We start from the raw sequence: 27,677 nt of genomic DNA on the forward strand, positions 1-27,677 counted from the left end.
TCATTTAGGAGTTGACAGTTTTTCTTGTGCTATTTTTCTGAGTAATTATACTGCTCTCTGTTTTTATATTTACAATTTAAACCTGATGTTCGTATATATTGTGAAATGATCACGGTAAGTCTAGTTAACATCCATCACCATACATAGTTACAAATTTGTTTCCTTGATGAAAACTTTTAAGATCTACTCTCTTAGTCACTTTCAAGAATATAATTTATTATTATTATTATTATTATTATTATTATTATTTCCCCATGACTTATTTATTTTACAGCTGGGAGTTTGTATTTTTTAATTTCCTTCTCCCATTTCACTGCCTGCCTGCCTCTTACCCTCCAACCGTAGCCTTTGGTAACCACCAAATTGTTCTCTGTATCCATGAGTTTGAGTATTTCTGTGTTGTTTGTTGGTTGACTTTCTTTGTTTGTGTGGGTTCTGTTCTGTTCTGTTCTGTTTTGTTTTGTTTTAGATTACTCCTATAAGTGAGCTCATATGATATTTGTCTTTGTCTGATTTAACTTAGCATAATATCCTCAAGGTCCATCTATGTTGTCACAAATGGCAAGATTTCACTCTTTGAGGGATGAATCCAATTCCTATACATAATATATAATATATATTATATATTTGTATATGTGTATGTATACACTTCTGTGTGTAAATATATATATTTTATATACATGTATGTGTGTGTGTGTGTGTGTGTGTATATATATATATATATATATATATATATAACACATTTAGATTTTCATATCCTAGCTATTGTAAATAAGGATGCAATGAACACAGAGGTGCTTTTATTTCTTTAAGTCAGTGTTTTTATTTTCTTTGGATAAATACCCATAAGTAGTATTGCTGGGTCATATGATACTTCTATTGTAAATCTTTCAGGAAGCCTCCATATTGTTTTCCATAATGACTGCGCTAATTTACATTCCCTACCAACAGTGCATGAGAGTTCCTTTTTCCTCACCTCCTCACCGACACTTATTTCTTTTCTTTTTGATAATAGCCTTTCTAACAGCCATTTCTTTTTGATAATAGCCATTCTAACAGGTGTAAGCTGATCTCTCATTGTGGTTTGATTTGTATTTCCCTGATGTTTAGTGATATTGAGCACTCTTTCAGGCTCCTGTTGGGTATGTGTATGTTTTCTATGGAAAAATGTCTATTCAGATCCTTTGTTCATTTTTAAATTGGATCATTTGCCTTTTTTGCTATTGAGTTGTAGGAATTCTTTATGTATTTTGAATATAAACCTTTATCAGATATATGACTTGCAAATATTTTCTCCCATTTGGTAAGTTGCCTTTTCATTTGGTTGATGGTTTCCTTTACTGTACAGGGGCTTTTTATTTATTTATTTATTTTTATTTTTTTTGTTTGTACAGGAGCTTTTTAGTTTGAGATTGTCCCACTTGCTTATTTTTGCTTTTGTTGCCTTTGCTTTTGTTGTTAAATACAAAAAATCTTCAGGATCAGTGTCAAGTTGCTTATTGCCATGTTTTCTTTCAGGGTTTTTATGGTTTTACATCTTACATTCAAGTCTTAGGTCAATTTTGTGTTGATTTTTATGTATGATTTAAGATAATGGTCCAGTTTCATTCTTTTGCATGTGGATGTTCAGTTTTTCCAACACCATTTATTGAAGACTGTTCCCCAGTGGATATTACTGGTTGCTTTGTCATAAGTTAAAGCACAGACTCTAGTAGAAATGATTTACACATTTGGCCCCAGTAAAATTAAAATTTATATTAAAAAAACTGTAATGAAAGTAAATATACACGCTAAGACTAGAAGTTATTTGAAACATGAATAAATAACAAAAGATTAGAATCCAAAATACCTAGAGAGCTTAGATACCAATTTAGGTTAAAACAAGTCATTAGAAAAATATGCAAAAACTTATATTAACAATCCAGAGAAAAGGATATATGAATGATAAACAATAATGATCAATAAATAATAAAAACAGACAACCTCCTCTGTTATCAAGGAAATGGAAATCAAATTTTTATATCCATCAGATTGATGGGAACATAAATGAATAAACATTATTTAAATTGATATGTACAGAAAGTTCATGAAATATGAACATACAATTTGAATATTATTGTAAAAGTAACCTGTATAACCATCACCTAGCTCCAGATGCCTCCATATACCTCTCACAGATCACAGTACTCTTGCTTTCCACTGGTAATAGCTACTACTTTGAGTTTTGACAGCACTTGCTGATTTTCTGAGGGGGGAATAACCATTACTTATGCAGTATTTGCTGGTTTCCATGGAATAAGTACTCTTATCATGGCAGATTTCAACTAACCAGCACATCAACTGACTCACTAAACTCCTGAAAATTTAACAGCAGCTCTTGTGAGCATGTGTGAACCCACTCTAGCACTCAACTGCCATTTCTTTAATTTCTTTGCTTTTTTTTTCTTTTAATTCCTTTTTAAAAAAAGTTTTAGTACCTAAATAAGCATCCTCAAATAGTTTGTATTAGTTGATTCTCATAACATCAATGTTATATTACTTAATTCAGTTGGTTTTGAAGACTTCCTGTATTCTGGAAGAGTTTGAATAGCATTGGGATTATCTTCTTTTTAAAGGTTTAGTGAATTCCTCTGTGACACTACCAGGATTTACTGATTTTTTGACTAGCTTTCTCTTTAACACCCTTATTTATTTCTTCCATGGAAATCAGACTCTATAGATAATTTTTCAAAATCTCCTCTCTGATAAGCACTGGTAAATTATATTTTCCTAGGAAGTTACATCCTCCAGGTCCTCAAATTTATTTATGTGTATTGAAGAAAGCAGTTTTATGATGCTTTTTAATGTTCTGTTTTCTAAGGTTATTTCAGTATTACCTTTTTTACTTTTAAATATTTGTTTTCTCCTACTTTTTCTTGATAGCAATCTAGGTATATTTCTTTTTTTATATAAATTTATTTTTTATTGGTCTTCAATTTGTCAACATATAGAATAACACCCAGTGCTCATCCCTTCAAGTGCGCACCTCAGTGCCCGTCACCCAGTGTATATTTTTATATACATATATATATATATACCCCCACCCTAGGTATATTTTTTTACATCAATTTTGTCTTTTTGGGGAGGAGCCATTCTAGATTTATTTCCAGTGTTTCATTATTCTCTAAATCATTAATCTGTTCTTGAAATTTTATTAGTTTTTTTCTACTTCTTTCTAAATTCTTGATTCAGATAATTATTGTTTTCATTATTTCTAATACATTCATGTTTGTAATGAAAGCCATTTGTTTTTCTCTGTGATCACTGCTTCAGCATTCTTATAAGAATGAAACATATATAGTAAAAAGAGTAAAGAGTACTGAATAATACAGGACACAGAGATCCCAACCTAATTCTCTTTCTGTGTATCACTCTCTGCCAGTATCTTCATGGGCACAACACTTAGCCTTTCTCCTCCAGTTTCCATTTCCTTAACTAGAAAAATAAGGAAATTATCTCAAAACTTCTATTTTGCTGTTTCATTTAATGAAATACATTCCTATCACCAACTTGCCATTTCAGGAATTAGAACGGAGTCTACAAAATGAACTCTAATCTCAAAATTTTTTTAAAAAGATGTCCTTAGTTTGTCTCTTCTGTGTAATCACAAAATACATGATTCTAATCATTCTTTGGCTACAAGCTGGGAATCTGAGGCTCAGGTAAATGTAGATCTTATAAGTGTTCTTTACTAACTGCCCATATTATGTCATAATCAATCGACAGTTGAAAGTTATATAAAGTTCACAAGGAATTGTTTTCCCAGATCCTTTGAAATTCTTGAAATAAATAAACACACATGATTGTTGATAATAAAAAGTAGGCAGCATGTACCATTTTGTGAATGGGTTAAGATGATGCAAAAAGTAACAAATGTTATGTCACAGTAAAAGTGTAAAAAACATTTTAAGGTGTGGAAGTCATGGAAGAATGTGTAATAATGACAACAGTACAAAACATTGACAGATTCTGCATCTAAACTTTCCTTAAGAAATTTAAAGCAAAACCAAGGAAAAGGTTATTTAGAGATAATTTAAAAAATGTTAGAAAATGGGAGCCAGATTGTCAAAGAATCTTATCCACATTACATAAAATTTGCATGTGAAATCCCTGTCATATTTAAAAATCTAAGTAGTAACTTAAAAAAAATCAATGTCCTTTGTGGAAGAATTAATGTTACCATAGCAAATTGAAATATCTTAAGTTTTGAACTTACCAGTATGTGTGATTAAGCATTGACATGAATACAATATAATTTTGTTTCTGCTATGAATGTAAAAAAAAATACCAGAAGGGAAATTGGGAGGGAAACTGAACAAAATGCCCTTCATTTATATTTATTTTCTGAAGCCATTTGAAGTCTCCCAATTTATAAAATGTTGTTATATAACAATGGCAGTCATTGCCCACTCTGTATATCCCTGCATGTTCTAAATAAATCGCTTCTGAGTAGTTTTTCTCCGCATCTCACCACATTTTCTAACTATAGGAATGTAATTTTGCAGCCTTAAAAAAATGCATTGATTTTTAGATGCACATACGGAGGGCAGAATGAGTAACAATTCCAAAAAAAAAAAGAAAGAATAAATTTATTGTTTTATTTACCTCTCAGAAAAGAGAAAGAAAAGTTACATGCTACATTTTAAGGATTTATGATGCCGTATAGTTTCCTTTTCTTTTATAATAAATATTTAAAATACAGGTAATATTAAGTGGTCCACCAAATTGAAAACCTTACGTGAAAACATGGGACAATGGTTTGAAAGCATAAAGTCATCTACTGTCACAGTGTTTTGTGTGTTCCTTCATAAGACAGTATCAGAAACCTACAAGCCAATGAAAGTGAAGGCTCAAAAGATTTGTGAGATTTTTGCTGAATGGTTCCCAGTCATGTGCAAGAGATTATTGCTTTTCAAAGTGTCAAAGTAGACTTAAAAATATGATTAATACAATATAGTGCTGGACATGGTATGAAAGACAATGCACATGCATTTGTTTCAGTTCACTCTGATTTAAATGTAGAACTTACAGTATGACCTTTATCAAACTTAGATGAGTTAATAATTTTAGTTCATTTTTCTCTCCTCTAAAATGGGAATAATGATGCTTACTTGTTAGGGTTGTAATGAACACAAATGAAGTAGTATATATAATAGCACAGACACACGGCAAGTATTTAAATATTAAATTCCTATTGCCCTTGTAGTGATCATCTTTTTTTAATGAACCACAGTTTAAAAATAAAGAAATTAATGTAAAGAATAAAATACGAGCATCCACTTCAAAATAGGAAAAATATTCCCTAAAAGTGAATGGAGGTAAAGTAGACTATTAAGGTGGAAATTGAAGTGAATCTAGAAAACATTCAAAATTCCTTTAATGTGGCCACAGCAAAATCAAATATAAAAGCAAAGTTCTAGACAAACAATATGGTAGTTTTGTTTATTTCATCTCAACAGTGGATTTCTAATTATGTGGTATATGTTGTTTCAGAGGCAAAGGGCCATTGAAAAATACATCTGATGTTATTAATGCTGCCAAGAAAATTGCCGAAGCAGGTTCTCGAATGGACAAATTAGCCCGTGCTGTGGCTGATCAGGTAATATTAGAGGGAAGAGCAAGCACATGCTGTGCATTATCATTAATTAGCACTTGGGTTCTGTAATAGGTTTTATGTACCCTATAAAATGCCTCTGAAAGATAAATTGTAATCACTAACATTTTACAAACAGTCCTCTAAGTCTGTTGAGACTGAGCTTGTGGCAAAAGTAGATTCAACTTGGGAGGGGCTCATTTCAGCCCATGACCAAAATTTTGAGAAATCAGAGTACCCACTATTTAAGAGACATTACTCCCAAAGAATGGATTATGCTGGCTGCCCTCATTCAGCAAGTCAAGTGCTTAAGGAGGAAGACAAAAAGAACTTTAATTTTTGTTATTTCATATTGATCTTAGTGTACTGATGCTCTTTATAATTCATAATAATTAATGCACTAACATAAATGGGATTAATCCACATAATCAAAAACCTCCAGATTTCATTTTAATCTGGATTTAAAGGAATCACAGATAAATGAAATTCTATTTCTTTTCAGACTGAAATCAGATACATGTTAAAGTAGTTCTCAATCTCACCTTGAATATTTGAGTTTATTTCTACACTTTTCATGTTATTGTGGCTTAAATTGGAACTCTAAAATCCTGTTCTAAATGGCTTGTTGCAATAATGTTCCATTCCTTATAAGGGTACTTTAGGCAGTAGACTTTTACAGGTAAGTAACAGTGGTTTACAATTTGAACCATTTTTAAAAGGAAAATGTCTTAAAATATAAAATAAGATTCTGAAATAGAAAGTATTACTCAAGGTATTATTTACATGGACACAACATTCTTAGCATGAACTTGCTTACTAGCCTGCAATGCAGTGATGCTCTCTGGAGACACCAGGAGACATAGGATGTTCCTTCTCCATAGATGGCCCTACTTTCCTATGATTTTTGAGTTGCTTCTCATCATTTTCTTCCTTCATTCCTTAATTTTCAGCTGTTCTCATAAATATTTGCTGTCTTTAACATCCCAGATTCTAGAGTCCTTTAGGTCAATACCAAATTCACTCATCTTCTTAATACCAAAAAGAAAAATACATGATTAAACCATTAAATTTACATTTAAAATAAGCCAACAGAGAGTCTCGTTTTATTTTTTTTACATCTGATGGCTAATCCAAGGGAATGTTTTTTGCTTCCTTTTAAGTTTTTGAGAAATGATAGTAAAGATAATATATTAAATATAACCATCATTTAACTATCCCCTAAAAATTTGTGCAGGGTGAAGACCAAATTGTTACTAAGTTGCTAATTTCAGGGCAGCATCAACTTCCAGGCTTCCTGCAGTTTGCAGCAAAAATTGAGCTGCTTTATACAGAGTTCCGTATGTATCCCAGAAAGTTCATGAAAAAGAGAGGAGAGACAGTGAATGTACTTGAAAATATGCATGTATGTATGCAAACAAACAAAAATACACCAGGCAGGAAAGAATGTCACAGTTTTTCACTGCAAATATTGAGGGCACTTGGGATGAGTGGAGTGAGAAGAAATTGGTGGTGGTTCTGAAAAGAGTTTTGTGAGGAAGGACTTCTTCCCAAAAGGGAAAGTAGATGGAGTTTGGATGGTTTTTCCATTAAACTCTGAATCTCAGTCACTGAAACTATTTCTTAGTATGTTGAGGCTCCTTGACTTCAATATTTTTTATTGTGATTTTTGTTTTTGCTTTTACATTCTTAGACCCTTATTTCCAACAATTATGCAACTTGAATCCTAGCCCAAAACAGTTTTGCTATCTGGAAAGCACACCACCCGTGCACACAAGCAAATCCCAGGATTCTGGATGTGTTTTGAAATTAAATGACAAAGTATTTAAATGCTACTCTATGATGACTTTTAAAATAAACATATGAGGGTTAAATATAACCCTTTCTTTGTGGCATTCTCCTTGTCATCAGCTGTGAAGCGACTTGCAATTTTTGCTAATGTTTTGTCTGAATAGGACTCCTCTTTCTCAAAATCTGCACCTATTTCCCCCTACAAAAATTATTTTTCTTGGTCTATCATGCTTTTGTGTGTGTTTTAAATAATAGAAGAGAATGAGCATTAGCAAGGAGTGGATTTGCTGCCTTTATTTTGCCCTGAAAATATTTTTATGAAGATTTGATATACGCAAGCAATATAAACTTTTTACGGACTGTTGCATTTTTAATTACTCTTCCATTGAGATAGAACTTCCAGTTTAATTTGCTGCAAGGTATTTGTATCGAAAGCCTTGTCAGCCCTCTAGGGAGATATCATTTTAAAGTTAATTCCTTTCAGTACATGGGTCTCTGGAGTAGGATAAATATTACAGTATTAAGTACTCGTAGAAAGCTAAAAATAGTCTCTATGGGATTCTTTCTTGATAAATGCAGTTAGTGAAAAAAGTACCATAATGGTGTTCTATATAAAAAAAGACCCCTGTGTCATTTATTAAAGAAATGGCTATGTCACAACCACTGGCTTCAAATTATTAATGAAACAACTGTCTTTCTTTCTTCCTTTCTTTCTTTCTTTCTTTCTTTCTTCCTTTCTTTCTTTCTTTCTTCCTTCCTTCCTTCCTTTCTTTCTTTCTTTCTTTCTTTCTTTCTTCCTTCCTTCCTTCCTTCCTTCCTTCTTTCTTTCTTTCTTTCTTTCTTTCTTTCTTTCTTTCTTTCTTTCTTTCTTTTCTTTCTTTCTTTCTTCTTTCTTTCTTTCTTTCTTTCTTTCTTTTTCTTTCTTTCTTCTTCTTTCTTTCTTTCTTTCTTTTCTTCTTTCTTTCTTTCCTTCTTTCTTTCTTTCTTTCTTTCTTTCTTTTTCTTTCTTTCTTTTCTTTTCTTTTCTTTTTTTTTTCTTTTCTTTTCTTTTTTTTTCCTTTTCTTTTCTTTTCTTTCTTTTCTTTTCTTTCTTTCAGAATTGCCTTTCTTAAGTTTGAAGGAAAACTACCTGGAGTCTTTTTCTTACACTCTTATTTTAAATAAGTTGCTTCAGTTTTGACTATAGGTACTTCATTCTTACAGTGTTTCATCAAGGATCTGGTGAGTATATGTCCTTTACAAGTACCAAACTGAGCTAGAACAATGAGATGGCCCACAGAATCTTGAACTGAACTTTTGATAGCAATAGAAATATATTTCAGTGACTAAATAGCCATTGGCACTGAAGCCTCAGAAATGCTTTAGGGAGTCACGTAAATGTCTATGGAAATGTTCAGCTAAGCTCAGTTGTATTTGATGGACATCTACCCACTAAGTCACAAGGAGAATCCAGAATCCCTGCTCCTAGTTGACTCTGGAACAACCTTTGAAGAGTTTTGTTTTTACTCTTAGGGGTTTGTTATAATTTGTTTCAAACTCATTCTACTTCAATATATTGTTCTAACGGTGGTCATAATCCTTCTTAGAGTCTCTTATTTAAAGACAGTTTATAATGTTGCTAAAATTTCGATAAATATGGAGATCCAAAAAGTGTGATAGACTTCCTTTAATGAATAATACTTTTCTGGGAAAGCCAAAGGAAACAGTGATATTTTTTTCCCCTCAACTGACTGAATTGAAATTCTATCCATGCTGTGTCAGAGAGATTACTACACAGAGTGATTTCCTTCCAGCCTCTGTTGCTTTGGTTATCCATATTAAAATAACTACACATAGTGAATGTTGGATAGGCCACTAGGAAAAAAAAACTGTAGAATATTTAGATTTCTTAACAGTTTAGAAGACAAGTGGTAAATTACTCATAAACATGTAGCAAAGTTCCAATAAGACTTTCTGGAAAATCTTCAATATTCTTTTTACAGAATTATATCAAAGTAGAGCTGACCATTCTAAAATACTGGCTGTGGCCTCCCTAAAATGTGCTATAAAGAAATGAAGTTAAATGGATGTAATTAAGGTATATGACACTAAAACTCTTTCTTCTCACAGCTTTTATATAGTGAGTGTTAGAAACTGAAGAATACTTACTAATTGAGATCACTTTTTTTAATGTTTTATAGTGTCCTGATTCAGCATGTAAGCAGGATTTATTAGCCTATCTTCAACGAATTGCCTTGTATTGCCATCAGCTTAATATCTGCAGCAAGGTGAAGGCAGAAGTACAGAATCTAGGAGGAGAGCTCATTGTGTCAGGGGTAAGCCGGGACTTGGGCTTCACAATTAAAGTTCCCACTGTTGTACTTCCAAGGCAAGCATTCTTGGCAACAGTACTGCTAAAAACACCAAACTACAGTGATTCATAGGGAGTTGTTTTTTTTTTTTTTTTTAAATAAATGTTATCACCATTATTCCAGACCTTACAATAACTCACAAAGAGCAATTTGATTTTCCAATTACCCTGTGTTTATACTAGCCTTGTAAAATCTCCATTCTTCACAAGAAAACTAATTTCATAGTCTGGAAACTCATTGCCAAGCTGTGACTATTATAATTATTTGGAGCTTTTGTACATTTACTCATTGTGAGTCTACTTCCTTTGTTAGTCCTAGTAATTTTCACTCTCTGTTCAGGAGCCAGCCTCTCTATGTGTGGATTGTGTTCACATGTTAGAGATGATGAAAACAATAGGAATTCATTCATCAGGTTCCAATGCATACTAGGTTATCAGTAACCCTTGAAAGGCAGAAAATATTTGAATTTAATACAGGTTGATGTGCTGTTGCCAAAAACTAACATAGTTGTCAAACACTAACAATTATGTATTCTTTGCTTAATCACTCCAGTGTTTCCCTTAGTATCCAGTCCACTTTCATCAAACGTAAAGAAATAAGTTCAATTAATAGAAGCATTATGATTTCTTGGCAAGATTTCCAAATGTATGTGTTGAGGTTCTTCACCTTGGCTTTTCCTCCCTCAGTCCCTTTCTTTGAATATGAGGTGCCATCTATTGTAAACTATTTGCGAATTCCAAAGCGTGGCTCTGCCACCTTTAGTTCTTTTCCCAGTCAACCATGATGCTACCATTTTAAGTGTGGCATTACCAGGAATATAACATGATCAAAATGGTGAATGCTTTATGAGAATCAGACTACTTGTGAAGCTCAATTCTTTACCAGGGTATTTTCAGAAATGTAGCAGTTTGACCATTTGATAAAAATATGTGGAAAAATCATTCTTGAACCCAAAGGCTTCAGGTTCAATATTATTTGGCTTGCAGAAAACAGCTGGGAAAAGAGCTGATCTGGCTTGCATGGAGATGCCATCTGGAAAGCCTGTTCCATGCAGTCTCACCTAGAGTCCAATAAAATGGCTATTTTGTGCCTCTTCCCAAAGCATAGTCACCTCTTTGCATTTCCAAAATGATTCTGCTTCAACATTCTTCAACAACCAAGAGCAATCTGTCTTGCAATGTGTCCTTTCTGCCGAGTTGGTAATTACCAAGATTCTCTCTCCCAAGAAGTGATCAAAACATTGCATATCCCTTGCTTCCTTTCTTATCTTCAGACTCAATGGTATAGTCTCCCATACCATTCGGCTTTCATGTCCATCTGTTTATAGCACCCGTGGAACTGAGTGCTTTTTGTTTAGCTTGCCTTGTGTGCTTTCATTTGTCACTTTCCAAATCTTATTATTTACATGGATGCGCACAGCATCTTTGTGGATCTCAGACTCCACAACCTCATCTAGGCGGTATTTGACTGGCAGAATTGCTCCCCATTATCCTCTCAGTACCCATCGTTCATCACTGCTTCCAGAGCCTCATTCCCATTGTCTTTTCCTCATTTAGATGTAGTCCAAACCATCACTGGCTTTTATCACTTGCACTGTTGGCATTTGAAGAGGTGTTTGAGATTGAGAACACCATCAAGAAGCCTGTTTCCTTCTTTGAATCTTACTGGCAAAGTTCATATATCCTTGCATGGGAGAAGGCTTCTTCTAGAGGAATGTTATAAAACTTTACAATAATTCTGAGTCAAATGCATTATAAAAGTTTTGCTATATATTGCTCAGTCATGGACCTGCTCTTGGCCTCCTCATTTTTTCAGAGCTTGATTGCTATTTGGTGCCATTCCTGCATCTGTAGTCTGCTGTCTTTGCCACTTCTGCCTCCATCTTATTCTTCATCCTCCTTCACTAATGGCCAATAGAGAAAAAAAAAAATCAACGTTTGTTTTGCAAAATAGCCACAAATGACTGCCTTCAAAGTTCTGAAAGAGTCAAGAATGTAAGACCCTATACACACAAACTTTCAATGATTTTGCCAAGAAAATGTGCCCATGCTTTGGGCCTCATTTATTTTGTTGTCTGGCATGACAAAGTTGCTATGTTTTTAAGGAAAAACTATAATAACATGCAATCAAAAAAAGAGAAATGCTTGAATCTTCCTTCCTTTTTCCCAATGTGTTTATGTACAAGTGATTCAAAGCTGTGACTTCTTCTCAGAAACCTATGAAAGCCCCCAGGAAGGTATATGTATTAGTAGTCAAAATTTCCCCTAAAACAAGAGGTTTGGATAGATTATTTCCATTTTGGCAAGAAAAATGATTGGAATTTCAAAGCTGAGAGTTTTGTTTTTAGAGCCTTGTGCTAGCATGATGAACCAAATGCACATGTGCACAGTTATATACCATGTCAGCATGCGTATGTTTTATGTGATTCTGTGTGTATAAACTGGGAAAGGCTTCTGTTGTATCTGCCATTGGCTTGAGAGGTGAGGCAGGAAGCTCATCAGGTCATGAGCAGGGGGACAATGGATACAAAATCTCTTGAGTCATGCTGGCAAGTTAGAGAAATAATGCAATCCTGGATATGTGCCTACATGTGCTCATTCACACAACTGCTATGTAAGAAGCACCATTAATTTTCTGGCTGGAGATCTGTTTTTAAAAGTTATTGGCTTAAATCTTTCTCACCAGCCAAAGTGCTGTACTTACTAAATCTTATATAGACGATGCATTGGTGAGCCAATTCAGCTTAAGCCATTTGTGTGGTTGCTAAGGGGGTCAATGGAAAAGAGAAAATTAAAAATAAACAAACAAAAAAACTAAACTAAAAGCTAACAGTGACGGAAATGCTAAGATGAAACTAGAAGAAACTTAAGTCCAGAAGATTAAATATCCATTAATTTATATACTGGCTTTATTTGCTTAGTGTTTATTTCTTTAATTTCTCAAGTCAGTTTACAGGCTTTTTGGAAAAAGAAATGTTCAAAGAAGAAAAGAAGAAAGAAAGAGAGGGAAGGTGGGACAGTAGGAGGGAAGAGTTGTGAAAGAAGGAAGAAAACAAAGGAAAGAGAAACTTAACTGTAGCATATTGTAAATTATTTTAGTGCAGGTAATATCCATTAAATGTGACAGCATTTATATTCATCATGGCAGAAAAGTTGAGCTATTTTTTCAAGTATGCAAACATATTTTGAATACAAGTTCGTTCCAGTGCTATGATGTGGATATTACCTGTATATTTGATTGTTGTGTTTTTAATTTTTATATGCTAGGTTTTAGAAGATTTAATGGATTCTCTTAAATTTATTTTATTATTTTTTAATAAATTTATTTTTTATTAATGTTCAATTTGCCAACATACAGAATAACACTCAGTGCTCATCCTGTCAAGTGCCCCCCTCAGTGCCCGTCACCCATTCACCCCCACCCCCCGCCCTCCTCCCCTTCCACCACCCCTAGTTCATTTCCCAGAGTTAGGAGTCTTTATGTTCTGTCTCCCTTTCTGATATTTCCCACACATTTCTTCTCCCTTCCCTTATATTCCCTTTCACTATTATTTATATTCTCCAAATGAATGAGAACATATAATGTTTGTCCTTCTCTTAAATTTTAAAATGAAGATGTACATGTGGATCTGGAGAAATAAACATTCCATAGCCTTTGATTATCTTTAGCTACTCTAACATTTATACTTCTGAATTTTTCTGAATGAGATTGGAAACACTAATATGGAATTTTAGAATGTAGAGTGCTAAAATCAAGCATTTTCATAAATCTGAAAAATTCTACTTAATTATTTTTAAGAAGATCAAATACATTAGATCAGTGAAGCCAGAATGCAATAGCAATTAACCCTACCTTGGACAGGAATTCAGTGTTTAGGTCAGAGATAGAAGGACACAGATTGTAAATTATAGTTGACTCCCCATGAAAATACCACACACTTTAATAGATTTTGTTGCATATAAGTGTCTTTTTCTCTTAACAAAATTTAGGAGCAGAGTTTGGAGGTGTGGAATGTTAGTTACATCCTCAGCCTGATTGAATGGAGCCCTACTCTGTCCCTGGAGGATTGAGTAACCTGCCCTACCTAATGTATAATTTTGTTCTTTGCCGTTTAAATCTCTCCTTTTCAAATTTGAATCCCTCTCAAGTGGGTTATGGAGAGAAACTTGACAAAGTGAGCAAATATAATTTGTGACATTGGTAGGATTTGAATTGGTAAAGAGAAAATTGGAGAATAAAGAGGTCAGTTATAGTCTTTATTGCCTATGTTTCGATCATTAAAATTTGGACTCAATTAAAATCAACATGAATATTCATAGTAATAAATGAAACTATTCATACAATACTACGAACTGATAATGGTCAAATCAATCCTACCGGACTATGGCATATAATCAAAGATACATATATGCATATACACGAACATAAACATGCAGCAAATATACATGATTTGATATTTACTCCTTTACCACCTGAATAAGCAGTAATCAGGAACTGAACAAGTGGTTGACAACTGTGACATATCTGATCCAAGACAATTTAGGGAAAAGAAAATATGGGAATTATTTGTATAATGCTATATGTATATTTTAAAATATATATTATGGATTTTATTTTATACATTTATATTACATACTTTTAACTATTTATTTTAAAATGTGATTTATTGAGATGAGAATTGCATTTTATTTGAAAAGTTCTGTATTTATAAAAAATAGTGTATTTTGTAGTGGGCTGAAGCAGTCATTGAAACAAGCATTGTACTTGTATAGCCTTGTACTTTTGTACAATTTGTACCCTTTAATTGGGAAAGAGTCTTTTTTTAATATATACTCTGATTCTGTCTATTGTTAAATCTTGATTATCTCTACTGATCAGTGTAGTAGTAATGGTAAGAAATCTAAATTATTAGCTATTTCAGTTTGGATCTGGAATGCATTTCTATGCTTCATGTGAACAAAAGAGTACGTATTCAGGAAATTAGCAGGAGTTCCAAAGATTTTTCTCCAGCTTTTCCAGAGTCATTAAGTATTTGGGTATAACAGACTTCATGAACTATAGAACAGTAGGAGAGTCTAGATCTACAGAGAGTAAGACCAAAGCTTCAGATTACAAATCTGGATGGAAGAATGGTAGAAATACTCTGTAACAGTAAGAAAATTAAATAAGTATCTATCATTAGCAGAATGGCCATAGTTCTTTGCATATACTTTACTAGTAAGATGGGTTGCTGAATAATTCTGTCTTTCTCCAAAAAGCCTAGCCCTCCCAATCTGTTATGGCAGTAAAATAATAACCATTTAATTTCTGATTCCCTCATTAAGTCTTCCTTAGTTACATTTATATCAGCATACATGGTCATTGATTTTTACACAACCCAAATCAGGCAAACTTTCAGGAAAAAATTGCCCTTAAGTGGTTTTTCAGAGCAAATTCATTCTTCCAGTGTTATAAAAGTGATATTTAACAAACTCAAGGCATTACATGTGGAAGAAATGGAAAATGGGGATTTTTATAAGAAAAGTGAAAATCTCCTTGGGTGCCAGGCATCATAGGAAGTTTTGAGACTAGTGTACCACACCTGTCAAGTGTCTCCCTGAATTTAAATAGTCTTGTTCAAAGGAGAATGGTATATTGCTCTGCTAAGAGAAGTAGCTCTTAAGTTACATACTCAGTGATTATGACCCTAACATTATCAATTCGATCTACTTATTGAAACAATAAATCAGGTTTTCACTGATGAAATTACACCAGTTGGTTATCTGATTTGTTTTATGCATAGAAGAAGACTTTATATTCTAATGCTCTCATTTTAAAATAAGAAGACAGACTCTTTGTGGCTAAGCTGGAGCATGAACCAAGCAAAAGAACTCTTTTTACCTTAAGTAAAGACATGGGTTGACCTAACTTGGATTTACTTGATGAATTGATTTGATTGCATCACCTGAGCTTGTAAACGGAGATATTTCTATTTTAGTTTGAGGGGATTCATTATTACTCATCAGAGTAGAAGTGGCTAGTGGCTTTATGAAGAGTGACTCTGCCTTAGAAAGGTCAGTGCCATTACTTGTCCTTCAGTCAGTGTACTTTCATTCCTTTAGGTTTTAGAAGCTATTCAAGATTTGAAAGCCTTGAATTAAAAAGGCAGCAAATAATTCACACCTTAATCTAGTAGCAAGATTTCAGTTAATATTCAGTTAATCTGATGTTTTAGATTTCAGTTAATATTCAGACCATTATTTGGCAGCCAATGATGAGTAATATTTTATGAAAACTTGGAAATTAGACACATGGAGGTACCTGGTTAAGGGAAACTAATTGTGCATATCTTTTGGTGTCTGTGCAACACAGGAAAACCTATTGAAGAAGTAGTGATTTATAACATTTTCCCGTGAGACACATTCTGATTTTGAGATAGTTTGCTATAATTGATTTCATTCTAAACTGTTTTCTTTATTAATATATTTTAAATCATGTCTATAGTAGTGCCTTAGGCACTGTCTCTTCATTTTTAACTAGTTGTGGATATGTAAGAATAAATCCAGATAATACATATTCCCTAAAATTGAATCAAATAATTATGGGAATCCACAGTGTTAGGTAAAATAATTTTATTTATAAGCAGTATCTATAATTTAATTTGATTTCTGGTTTTCTTGTGTACACGTGGATTTGTCAGCTCTAGTCAAGAAATACGTTATTTTGAATTGGTTACCTAAATTCATTGTGATTTTTTTTTCATGTTCCTACTTGGATATACCTCAGGAATTCCTGGGTTGGAAGAAAAAGTTGGAAGAAAAAGCAGCTAAAATGTGAATAAACTGATATAGGATATATAAATAAGAGAAGATGAATATTAAAATATACCCTAAATATTATCTGGCATCTTATTACTGATTTTGCACAATTTTCTATTACCTCAGATGATTCAAAATAAAGGAAATTAAGAGACTGCATAGCAAAATGGAGGCAGGATTTTATGTTTAGTATTAGACTTGATAAAATTTTGACAACCCTATCTTTCTAGAAAAGCATTAGCATTTTCATATCTTGTTCCTAACTTCTAGTGACAAGCTAACAATCGGGGCTTCAAAGAGTTGTACTTCCAGTTCACATAAGGATATTTTCTGAATCATTGAACAACATTTCGAGGGTGTTTCAACTACTTAAAAGGCACAGTGCTAAATATTGGTTTGGTGAAGGTATTCAAAGTCCTTTATCTCAAATAACTAATAATTTCTATGAAGAGGATAAATCTTTCTGTCCATTGTGAATTTGTTAAATTGTGTAGTCCATTGGGTTTTCCTTTTTCGATTTAGTTTCTCATCTTCCTGTTTAACATTCTCAGCAAAAATAGTAGGGTATCTGTTGATGGCTATCTCTGTGTATTAACTGTTGTTCTTGGCTTACTATATTCTAGAAATAAAAATGTGTTTAACTTACTATTTTCTCCATTCTGTTCCTACAGATTATTTTGCCAAATGCTTTCTCCAGCTTAATTTAAATGATTTATCAAATGTGGCTTTTATCACAGCCCTTAGGAGAGAAATATGTGCCATGTTATGGCCCATGTATCTCACAAATAGGAAAGACTTCTGGATGGGCAGTGTGTAGTTTTCTTAACTCGGATTTCTATTACTGCTTCAGGACATATTGTCTTACTCTATCTTGAACAGTCATTTTCTTTGTGGGCAATAAATATATTTCAAATATTTCATCCTAACCCAATTTTCTTGAAGGCAAGCTTACTTAATTTAGACTTTAATCTTTTCTTTCATCATCAATACTGTATCTTATTTTATTGCTTTTCTCTGAATACCTTCATCTGTGCAGATGCCTTGCTGATAATGAACTTGACTGGAGTTCTGGCTAGATCTTCTGTCAAATCTGCACAATCTATATCTTGACCTCTTTCATCCATTTCCTTTTGCGAATCTATTTCTCAACTTAGAGAAGTTCCTGGAGAAGTTCCAGTTAGCGTCGTCTTATAAGAACCATGTACTCTTTTAAGTCCAAGGTTCTGTGTGTGAGACACTATCATAAAACAAACTTAAAATAGAATCTCCTTATCTAGAAACTCCCAGTTCAAATCTGTTGCTATCAAAATTATTTGGATTCTCTCTTGCTGAGATAATTCTCTTCGATAATAACAGCTTGGTCAGACTGCACGCCAACTGCCTGATCGTGTCTTCCACAATGAATTACTTTATAAATACACCTCCAGATTATTCTTTTGAAATGTACAAATTATTCCACCTGACTTTTCTTGATCTTTTGCACTAAGTTAAGTAAAAACACTTTTCAACAAGCAAAATTTTGAAATCAATCCTACATCCATCTCTGATCAGAATGAAGTTATAATCACGACTTCATGATTGAAGGGCAATAATGGGGTCTCTTGACTGAAATCCTACAACCACTTCATACCTTGTCTTGAAAGGCTAACTCATCCATTTATGTGATATCATAGAAAGTATGCTTCAAATTCATAACTGTAGTGACACTTAGCTTTCATAAACAATGTCAAGAGGCTAGATCTTAAGAAGAGTTGGAAATTATCTGATCTTGGCATTGCATTCTGTGTCAAAGAAATTTTTTAACTAATATAACTAAAGACATTATTACAATCAATCATACTAAATTCACCTAAAACGTCAGCACAGTTCACCACTCTGCATCCTTTTGATGCAGCCTAGTTTTGCATTGGGTTCCTGAAGTCATGCTCCATTTCCAAATAAGTAATAGATAATAAGGAATATCAATAGATATGAGTCTAGTTTATTTTCGGTATTTAAAAAACATTTAACTCCATTTTTATTCTGATAACATTGGCAGATGTGCCTTCTTTGATGGGTAGTAAAAATTTTAAGGTGTTTATTGGATGAATGAATAATTGCCATTAATAATCTTAAAATAATCTTTAAATTTTGTATGAAAGGTGAGATAAAACAAATAAGTTTCTAATACATAATAATCATTTTTGAAACTGAGAATTATGGTAAATGAATAGCACATTCCCTATAATGGGAAAGTCAGGAGATGCCTGCTTTCTAAAACAAATGGTATTATTTATAATAATAAAAGCATAAAAAAGCAAGGATAAGCCAACTAGTCAATGATCCAATAGGTAAAAATAGGGCCTCATAGGCCAATTGTGAAAACTCATACAAAAAAGCTGTTGAATACAGAATTTGAACTTAGATTTAGAATTACTGAAAACAGAAATACAATAATACAGTGAGAGAAACATATGCAGAGTTATCATTGCTTCCTCTAATAAGTATAGAAAACATTAAGTGTAAGAAAAATTCCTTTTTTCTTCATAAATGTCAGATTTTTTCTTTTCTATTGTCTTTAATTCTCTAAAGACATTTTTTTAAATGTCTAGCATTTATTTTAAAGTAAAACATGTGAGTGATGTTGCCAAATCCATTATCAGTTTGAATTTAGTAGCACCTGTGTTTCAAAATGCTCCCTATCTGCCTATTTTGCTTAACTTTTAAATTGTGATTATTTAATATGCTTATATATTTAGTGAGCTAAGAATGGCAGGACTAAAAATAGAATATATTTTCTTAAAACATAAAAAAATTGAATAAAGAGTATTGTTTATCTGCATATAGAAACAAGTTTTGGGCTTACCCATTTATGATGCCATGAAATGTAAGCTATTACTTATACTAAAATATTTTCTGTGGCATGAGTGGGTTTCGATTTTCATATATTCCACTGGGCAGATAAAGATCTGGCTTCCATGTGGATGGTTTCAGGACTTACCTGCTTTTCAATATCACCCCTTTCTTTTGTTTTGTTACCACCCACTTGACAACTTTGAGTAATTCATAGTTTGTAACTCCTAAATCTCCATTTAAAAAAGACCTTAGTGTTCTCCATATTATTCTCTCACCTTGCCTGCTTTCCCCCTCCTCCCAAAATGGACTCAGAGGTTAAATTAAGCTATAACTATATGACTATAGCTTCACTGCATGTGACACAAATCCTTGGTCAGTTAGCATCACTGGGTACTAAAACTTGACCTCTGACAGTGGCAGTGTAGGGACCTTATGGTTACAGAAATCTTCCCATTTGATTTTCCTCGAGTTTTGAAGGTGGGCTTTGATTAACCCATTTACATACATGTTATATTCAGTACACACAGAAAAACTGGTCAACATTGACAGTAATATTTTATGCTAAAGATAACATTTTCAGAAGTAGAGATAGGCATTGGTTATTGGCTTATCTTTTAAAATGTGCCTGTCACACAGCCCCTCCTTGGGTACAAAAAGGAAGAGTAAAAAGAGTTGCAGTTGTAGCAACAATGAATGCATTAGTTCTTCAGTGATTCCATGAACGAGGTAAGTATCCTTTTAGTACCATGTACTGACTGGAGATGCAGAGGCCAAGGGCTTGATGAAGGTCACACAGCAGGGCAATGGAACTTCCAAGAAAGACATCTGAGATTCCCCACATACTGTTCCAGGCTTTAAGAGCTGCAGCCCTTGCTTTCTCTCTTGGTGATCTTCAATGCTTTAAATAGGGGTTTCACCCCCCCTTGAATCTCCCCACCATGATTGTCCCCACCAATGCCTGACAAGGCACGTGCTTCTTCATTCTCCTTCTCCCAAATGGTCCATTTATCTGTTCAAGATAGCCAATGAGGAATTCATATGCCCGGGCTGCTTAATATCATGATGCCCACCCATATCTCTTTCAGCACCTAATTCCTTCATATGCCTCTTTCTCCCAATGACCCACTCCCTCTTCCACTTCCCTAATCCCTTCCCAATAGGGTACGTTTTTTTTTTTCTCTTGCTCTCTCTCTCACTCACTCTTTTCTGTATCTCTCGGAAATCAGACAGGAGTTCAGAGCACTTTCACTACCTTTTATGAGGTAGATTGTGATGTCATAGATGGGGGCAGGGCTAGTCAACTTTCTACCCACCTCCCAACCTGTGCTGAGGGAGCTCCGATCGGGAGTGGAAGCAGTGATTCCTCCATGGTGAGTAACTTTGCTTTCTGATGTAATCTGTCTCATTGTAAACATTAATTTTGAAAGCAGGTGGGTGGGGATTCAAAGACATAAAGATGTGACCACTCGAGTCTTCTTTACTACTATTAACCAACTTTGAGTAAAGGATCAACTTATGTATTCTTTGTATGAGTTGAGAATTCCACAGGACTGATATACATTCTTCAAGCATGATCTAAACTTGAGAAGTAGAAATGGTATTTCATTCCTTTATTTCTTAGTCTTTCTTCCCATTGGGACTGAAAGTCATTGCATATGTGGAATGAATCCATTCTGTAGTCCTTTGATGAGCTTCTTTAAGGAAGGCTAGTTAAGAGAATGTATTCTTCATTTGAAAGATTACAGAGTCACAAAATATCCTTTTTTGATGTTGGCTGAGAGAATCAGTCTGCTCTTTTAAAATTGTTGGGTAAAATTGTGAAGAAACCGTTGCATAAAGAATTAACAAACTTGGTTTTGATGTAAACAGATGCAAGCTTTGTAATGTAAAGGTGCAGCTATTTCAAGATGTCACAACCAGACTTGCTACTGTTTTGTTGATGTTGCATGTCATAACTCTGATACTGTTTTGTAAGATTTTTTTCATAGTTAAGAGCTGTGAAATGTCACTGTTCTTTGTTTCATTTGGGTTTCTATAATAATGATTAATTTTTTTGTATGCCTTAGTATTTAGAAAGAAAAGATCAACTGGAGTGAGAATTTTCCCTCCAGTTTACTTGTTTCCTCCAGGGTGCCTATTAAAACTGTCAAGATGTCAGCTTATATATAAAAGGGCAAAGGAGGTTCATGGAGGAGGTTAAGTCTTTAAAGGATGTTGCAGCATCAGTGTGGGTACTTCTAAAAGGGTTTGACCATCAGAATGTGAGGCCCTCTTTGTTTTCACGGGGTGAGATAAAAGCTTCTTGATGTGGGTCATGGGTATTAGGAAATATGTTAAGAGGATATCATTCTTTTTTTTTTTTTCAAAGAATACATCCCTAGTTAACTATGTTTGGATATTGGTGTGGGAAAATTGGAGGCAGTTTAAAAGGAAGTGCCCTTTTCCATCATTAGCTTTTCTGTTATGTGTAGACCTTCTCTCCCTCCTGCCCCACTAAGTTATGCATTCTTAGAACTCAAAAGCATGAGAGATAATCCTCTTCTTTTCATTACCTGGGATGGAGTAGCATGACAAATTCTGAAGTGATATTTCCACCTATGCTTTCTAACCTGAAGTGACTCTTGGTAGAGATTTCAGGTACAATATTGGAAGATAGGGCCATAATTGGTCAGTAGGAAGATTGAATTGATAATCACCTGTAATCAACTTAATATTGCAATGCGGGTAGCAACACCAAAGTCTTACATGTTAGGTTATTTCTCTCAAGTCTTTGGCCTACATTCCTTTAAAAATACTTGCCCCCTCAAACCCAGGTAGAAGGAAACCTTCAGTGCCAGAAAAATCCAATGTCTAACTATAGCTCAAGTTTTTAATGTCTTTTATCAACCCCTCATACAGCTGCCAGGTAAGAAATGCTCATATTTTACAAACCCTTGGAATACAATCATCTTTAACTTCGTGAGTTAAGAACAGTTGTGTTGTACACTTGTGCAAATTCAGAGAGTCTATCATGGAATGCATTGTGCATGCACTTGTTTATCTTCATGTGCATGTTTCGTTTATAGTGGTGTTCATATTTTAATCCATTTGTATGTATTAAAATTCTAATTTAAAAATGATACTACATATTGTGCTATAAATAAAGCAATGAAGTGTAACAGAAGTTGAATTAATTTGGGGTCTTAACACTGGTAATAAAAGCTCCATTTCTGTCATTGACTAATAAGGTAACTGAAAGAAAATTACTTAGATCTCTGGCCTCAGTGTTTTCATTGTAAAGTCGTGATTGATGATCTACAAGATATATCCTGAAGTACTCTGCTCTAAAACTGTATGGTTTTATAATATATTTTTCAAAGAAATTGCTTATGGGAAAAAAACTGAGTAGGTAATGAGACATTATTTTAATATGAGACATACCGTTTCTATAGACCAGAAAGAAAGTTTCAGTCCAAAGTAGGTTTTAGAATGTACCCTATATTTGATGTAGTGTTATTTGGTTAACAAGTGGGTTCTATTCTTTTAAATGGACAATGTCAAACATGTGATAGTTGTTAGCTATGTGTTGATTCGGAAGATTGATTTGTTTTTTTTAGCTCCATACTTTTGTTCTGATTGTTTGAGATTAAAAAAATCTTTATCTACTAGGTAAATGGATGGATTTAGGCATCATTGGGACTTTAAAATTAAAAGTTACTTATGCGGAATTGTAGAAATTCCTTTGTGGTATTGGTATGAATTTATGAGTAGGAAATTGGGAGGTACTAAGGTATGTGTTATAGGGGTTGAAACACATGTACGGCCTGGCTCCTGCTCTGATGAATGTGCAAACTTTTGGGGTACCTAGACACGTGCCAAGTGTCAACTTGAAGGTGAAGCCAATACATGTCTAAGAACTAAGATGTGACCCTGTACTGTTGGGTAGACTGGATTGTACTGGGAAGGCTTTCTGAGAAGCTGACAGTCTTCAATCACTTGGAACACAGTGGTTTAGATTTGTATTGTTGCACAACACGCAGGTTATCAAGACCATGGAATTGTAAATCTTGCAGAGGAGGTATTATGTTTAGATATGTCATGTATCAAAGCCACATGTCAAAATATTTGCATATGATCCAGCTCCATACTTTCCCTGAGTCCATTCCACTCAATCATATGGTGACTTTACAATATATGATACTTGCTTAGAAGAGTTGAGGAGGCTGCAAGTGAATGTAGTGCAAAGATTATTTATTAAGATATAATCAGGTAGCCATTTTCTCAGTTATACAAAAGGTCATATCATCACTCATATCCACAACTGCAGAAGAAAAATAAAAGGAAGGAATTAGGGACAAGAGACTCTAGCTTGGAGACATTCTGATATTCTGACAAAAATGGAAAGGGATTATATTACCATTGACACACTTAGAAATATTGATGGCCATGAAGAAATGTCCATAAACTAGAGAATCCACATAAGCAGGACAATTTTCCAAAGCAAACCAAAAGTTCTCTATGTACTGAGCAGGAGTTATGTCAGACTCTGCTGTCAAATAGCCAATGTTGGGAAGGTTTAAACACTAAAACTGCACATGATTATTATGCAAGTCTCCTTCCCCAATGCACTTGGAAAGAGGGTATTCATTTGGGCATGATTTGCCCACTTTGACAATGAAGCATGCTTATCTTTGAAAGCTTCTCTAGTGCTGTAGATTCACAGATGATTTGCAGTGTATACTTTACATCACTTAGCACTGTTTGTTGTATTTCCTGCCATCCAAATTCCTTCTAAGTTACTACTTTGGCTTTTCTAATAGGCTGGAATTCCATGAGTAGAATCATCTATCCCAGATTTTAAAGGCTTAGTTTACATTATCCAGTGGAATATTTCTTAATTTCCTATTGAGACATAAAAATCCATTTCTAGAATATATCATCTCAGAAAATCACAGCCAAAGCAGTTTGTATATATGGGAATGATGAAATAGCATGTTCAGTTTGTGTTCTCTTAGAAATAATTTTCCCCCAAAAAAAGTTCAAATAGGACTTAGATACAATTTTGCCAAACAGTATAAATTATTAAAAGAATTTGAGATACTGGAAATTCGTCTCAAAAGAACAATAACAAAGGATGACAACTGTTCCCTCTATCATCCTAAATATCTCTAGAGGTATCAGTTAGATTATAATTCAACAAATGTTTATTGGGTAAATAATATGTGATATTTACTGTCCTATGAATGGCATGGAATTAATGTGGAAAGCAGACCCATAATCAATAACCAAAACAGTAATTATAAATTAAAATAATCACTGTAACAGAAATATATATAAAATGATATGGGTATTCCTAAAGAGAAGGTAACTTCATAAAGGGGGTAATATATTTTTGAACCGTCATGGATACATAGATAAAAGTTTTCCAGGTAGAAGAGGAGAGAAAAGATTAGCTCAGGGGAGAAACAGAATGTCCATAGTTTTGAGGTATAGGTGTATTCTGTGCTGATTGGACTTGAAGATGTCAGAAATGTGTAGAAAGATGAAGAAAAGTAAAAAGTAGAGTTAAGTAAAAAGTGGGGTATGGATATTAAAGACATTTTTCCAACCCATTCTGATTTTTTTAAATATATTTTTTATTGGTGTTCAATTTACCAACATACAGAATAACACCCAGTGCTCATCCTGTCAAGTGCCCCCCTCAGTGCCCGTCACCCATTCACCCCCACCCCCCACCCTCCTCCCTTTCCACCACCCCTAGTTCATTTCCCAGAGTTAGGAGTCTTTATGTTCTGTCTCCCTTTCTGATATTTCCCACACATTTCTTCTCCCTTCCCTTCTATTCCCTTTCACTATTAATTATATTCCCCAAATGAATGAGAACATATAATGTCTGTCCTTCTCCGATTGACTTACTTCACTCAGCATAATACCTTCCAGTTCCATCCATGTTGAAGCAAATGGTGGGTATTTGTCGTTTCTAATGGCTGAGTAATATTCCATTGTATACATAAACCACATCTTCTTTATCCATTCATCTTTCGATGGACACCGAGGCTCCTTCCACAGTTTGGCTATTGTGGACATTGCTGCTAGAAACATCGGGGTGCAGGTGTCCCGGCGTTTCATTGCATCTGTATCTTTGGGGTAAATCCCCAACAGTGCAATTGCTGTGACCCATTCTGATTTTAATGAGTGTTTCTCAACTTGGTCAAAGGACCATCTGCATGCCAAACCCATCAAGTGGTGAGAGGAGACTGCTAAAATGCAGAACTGTTGCTAAAATGAAGACCTGTTGAATCAGGATTGTAAAGAGCACATTCTTAGAATCTGTAACTACCCCATTGTACCCCCAAGTTTCAGAATCTCTCCAACAAAACTGACTCATTATGTTTCTGTGTTCTTAGAAAAAATGTTTCAGAGAAAAATTAATATATTAAAAATAAAAAACTTAGGAAAAATGGTATTTAAAGGTAGTATAAGAATGTTTTTGAGAAAATTGGCTTAAGTTTTGATTAAGCATAAAAACTTTTCTAAGAATGGTGAGTATTAAGTGTAAATAATCATCAAGTGATGCTATTACATCTCCTTGAAGGAAAGGCATGATATTATCAACATTTAAGGGACCATCTTTTATCTTTCATTTTTATGCTCCAATATAAGGAGTTAATGAAGTTCATTCAGGGCTAAGTTTTTTTAACACAGTCCAGAGCAATGTTTATTTGAGTGGTATTTTTGGTATTTGACTACTTTTACATTTTAATTAGGGGAACTTCATTGAAAGAGAAATGTATAAATTAGCATTACCATCATGACTGGAGAAATTAAACATTCATGCCGATATACAGCCTAATCTCTATGGTCTATATTGAAAAATATGAATTATCTAACTATATGTTTAAATCAATAATCATTTGGGAGTACTTTTTTCCCCAATTTTTTTTCCTCATGGACAACAGCTATTACTTCTACCCATCAGTCTATGTAAAAGTTACATAGTGTTCAAAGATGCAAGAAAGGCACTAGAGAGGTATTTTACATTTAACCAAGACATGAGAATGAACCTTGATCTGGAAGAAGGTGACCCTCAGATCAAAGCAAGGAAAATTGATTATAGATTTAACTCCCTGTTTTTCACACAGTCCTCCTGTTTCAGATTGCTAGAATCTTCTATATTTTTTTGAGAGTTTTGTTTAGAACTTGCTTTTCTCTCTATATTCACCTCTGTAGATAATCGCAGTAATTGCTCTGGTAGAGATGATAATCTTGTCACATACTAGAAGCTGACTGGTAAAATGCTAGTGCCTGCCATTAATTGAGCGAAGTGATTTTGGCATGGTGACCTAAAGATCTTTTCTTAAAAATTCGTGTGTGTGTGTGTGTGTATTTTTAAACTAAGGATATATAGCTCTGTTACTGGGTTTATGACACCAGCCCAGGCAAATATAATCTTGAGTGGTACATAAAGATGTTCCAGGCAAAATTATTTACCTAATTAAGGCCTTGCATTTTACATGAATAAAAGTCAAGTAGAGAACAATAACAGCCACATGATTTTGATGTCAGATATTTGAAAAATAAGTGAGAGTACACCATGTTCTCTTAAAGCAGATACTAAAATTATAAGCAATGTATTGCTGTTAGATGTGAATTTGGAAACCAACTCTTTAACAATTTGGGTGATAATGAGCAACATTCCTAATCTGAGCTTTTGGTTTTGCTTTATAAATTAGAATAGCAATACAATTAGAGGGACAATAGGACAATTGCATCTAGTAAATAACATTATTATATTAGCTAAGATAAAATGAGGACCCAGTACGTTCCAGGCACTGTGCTGAGTATTTTAAATGCACTATGCAATGTTTTTAACAGTTATCCTTTGGAGGAAACACTGTCCTCACCATTAAAAATATTAGGAAAATGAGGCTCAGGGAATTGAAGTAACTTCCTAGAGGTCACAAGTTAGTCATTGACATACTGTAGTGCTTTCCAAGAAGCCTCCCTTGACATTCTTCCCCAGCATGGTATGTTTTCTCTGTCATTCCTAGTAGGGTACTGCAGTATAAGAACTTATTTAATGATATGTCTCCTAAGTACCCTGTGAACTCCATAAGAGTAGGTAATGTGTCTGAATGTTGAATTTTTCCCCGTTCCCTTGCAAATAAGCACATAATGTGTATTTAATACATCGGCTTCCTTTTTTTTTCTAGCTTACTTAATTCTTTTGTAACTTAAATTTTCTAGTACATTACATAGACTTTTTTAAGATTATGGTATAGAAACATATAAAAC

The 27,677-nt window shown here is 33.9% G+C and overlaps 1 protein-coding gene across 6 annotated transcripts in view; it reads left to right on the forward strand.

The window, feature by feature from the left end:
• The window catches only part of CTNNA2 (catenin alpha 2), a 1,081,323-nt gene that overhangs the window by 1,030,188 nt on the left and 23,458 nt on the right, over positions 1–27,677 (forward strand). For 4 of the 6 annotated variants that reach the window (XM_025994443.2, XM_025994440.2, XM_072767041.1 and 1 more), the window contains 2 exons: positions 5,533–5,638; positions 9,601–9,735. In XM_025994443.2, the coding sequence (XP_025850228.1) occupies positions 5,533–5,638; positions 9,601–9,735 (241 nt within the window). Of the gene's footprint in view, positions 1–5,532; positions 5,639–9,600; positions 9,736–20,629; positions 20,774–27,677 lie in introns of all 6 variants that reach the window. The other 2 variants (XM_072767039.1, XM_025994441.2) reach the window with 1 other exon arrangement.

Source organism: Vulpes vulpes, chromosome 8 (assembly GCF_048418805.1).
Source record: "Vulpes vulpes isolate BD-2025 chromosome 8, VulVul3, whole genome shotgun sequence".
In the NCBI taxonomy this organism is placed as follows: Eukaryota; Metazoa; Chordata; class Mammalia; order Carnivora; family Canidae; genus Vulpes; species Vulpes vulpes.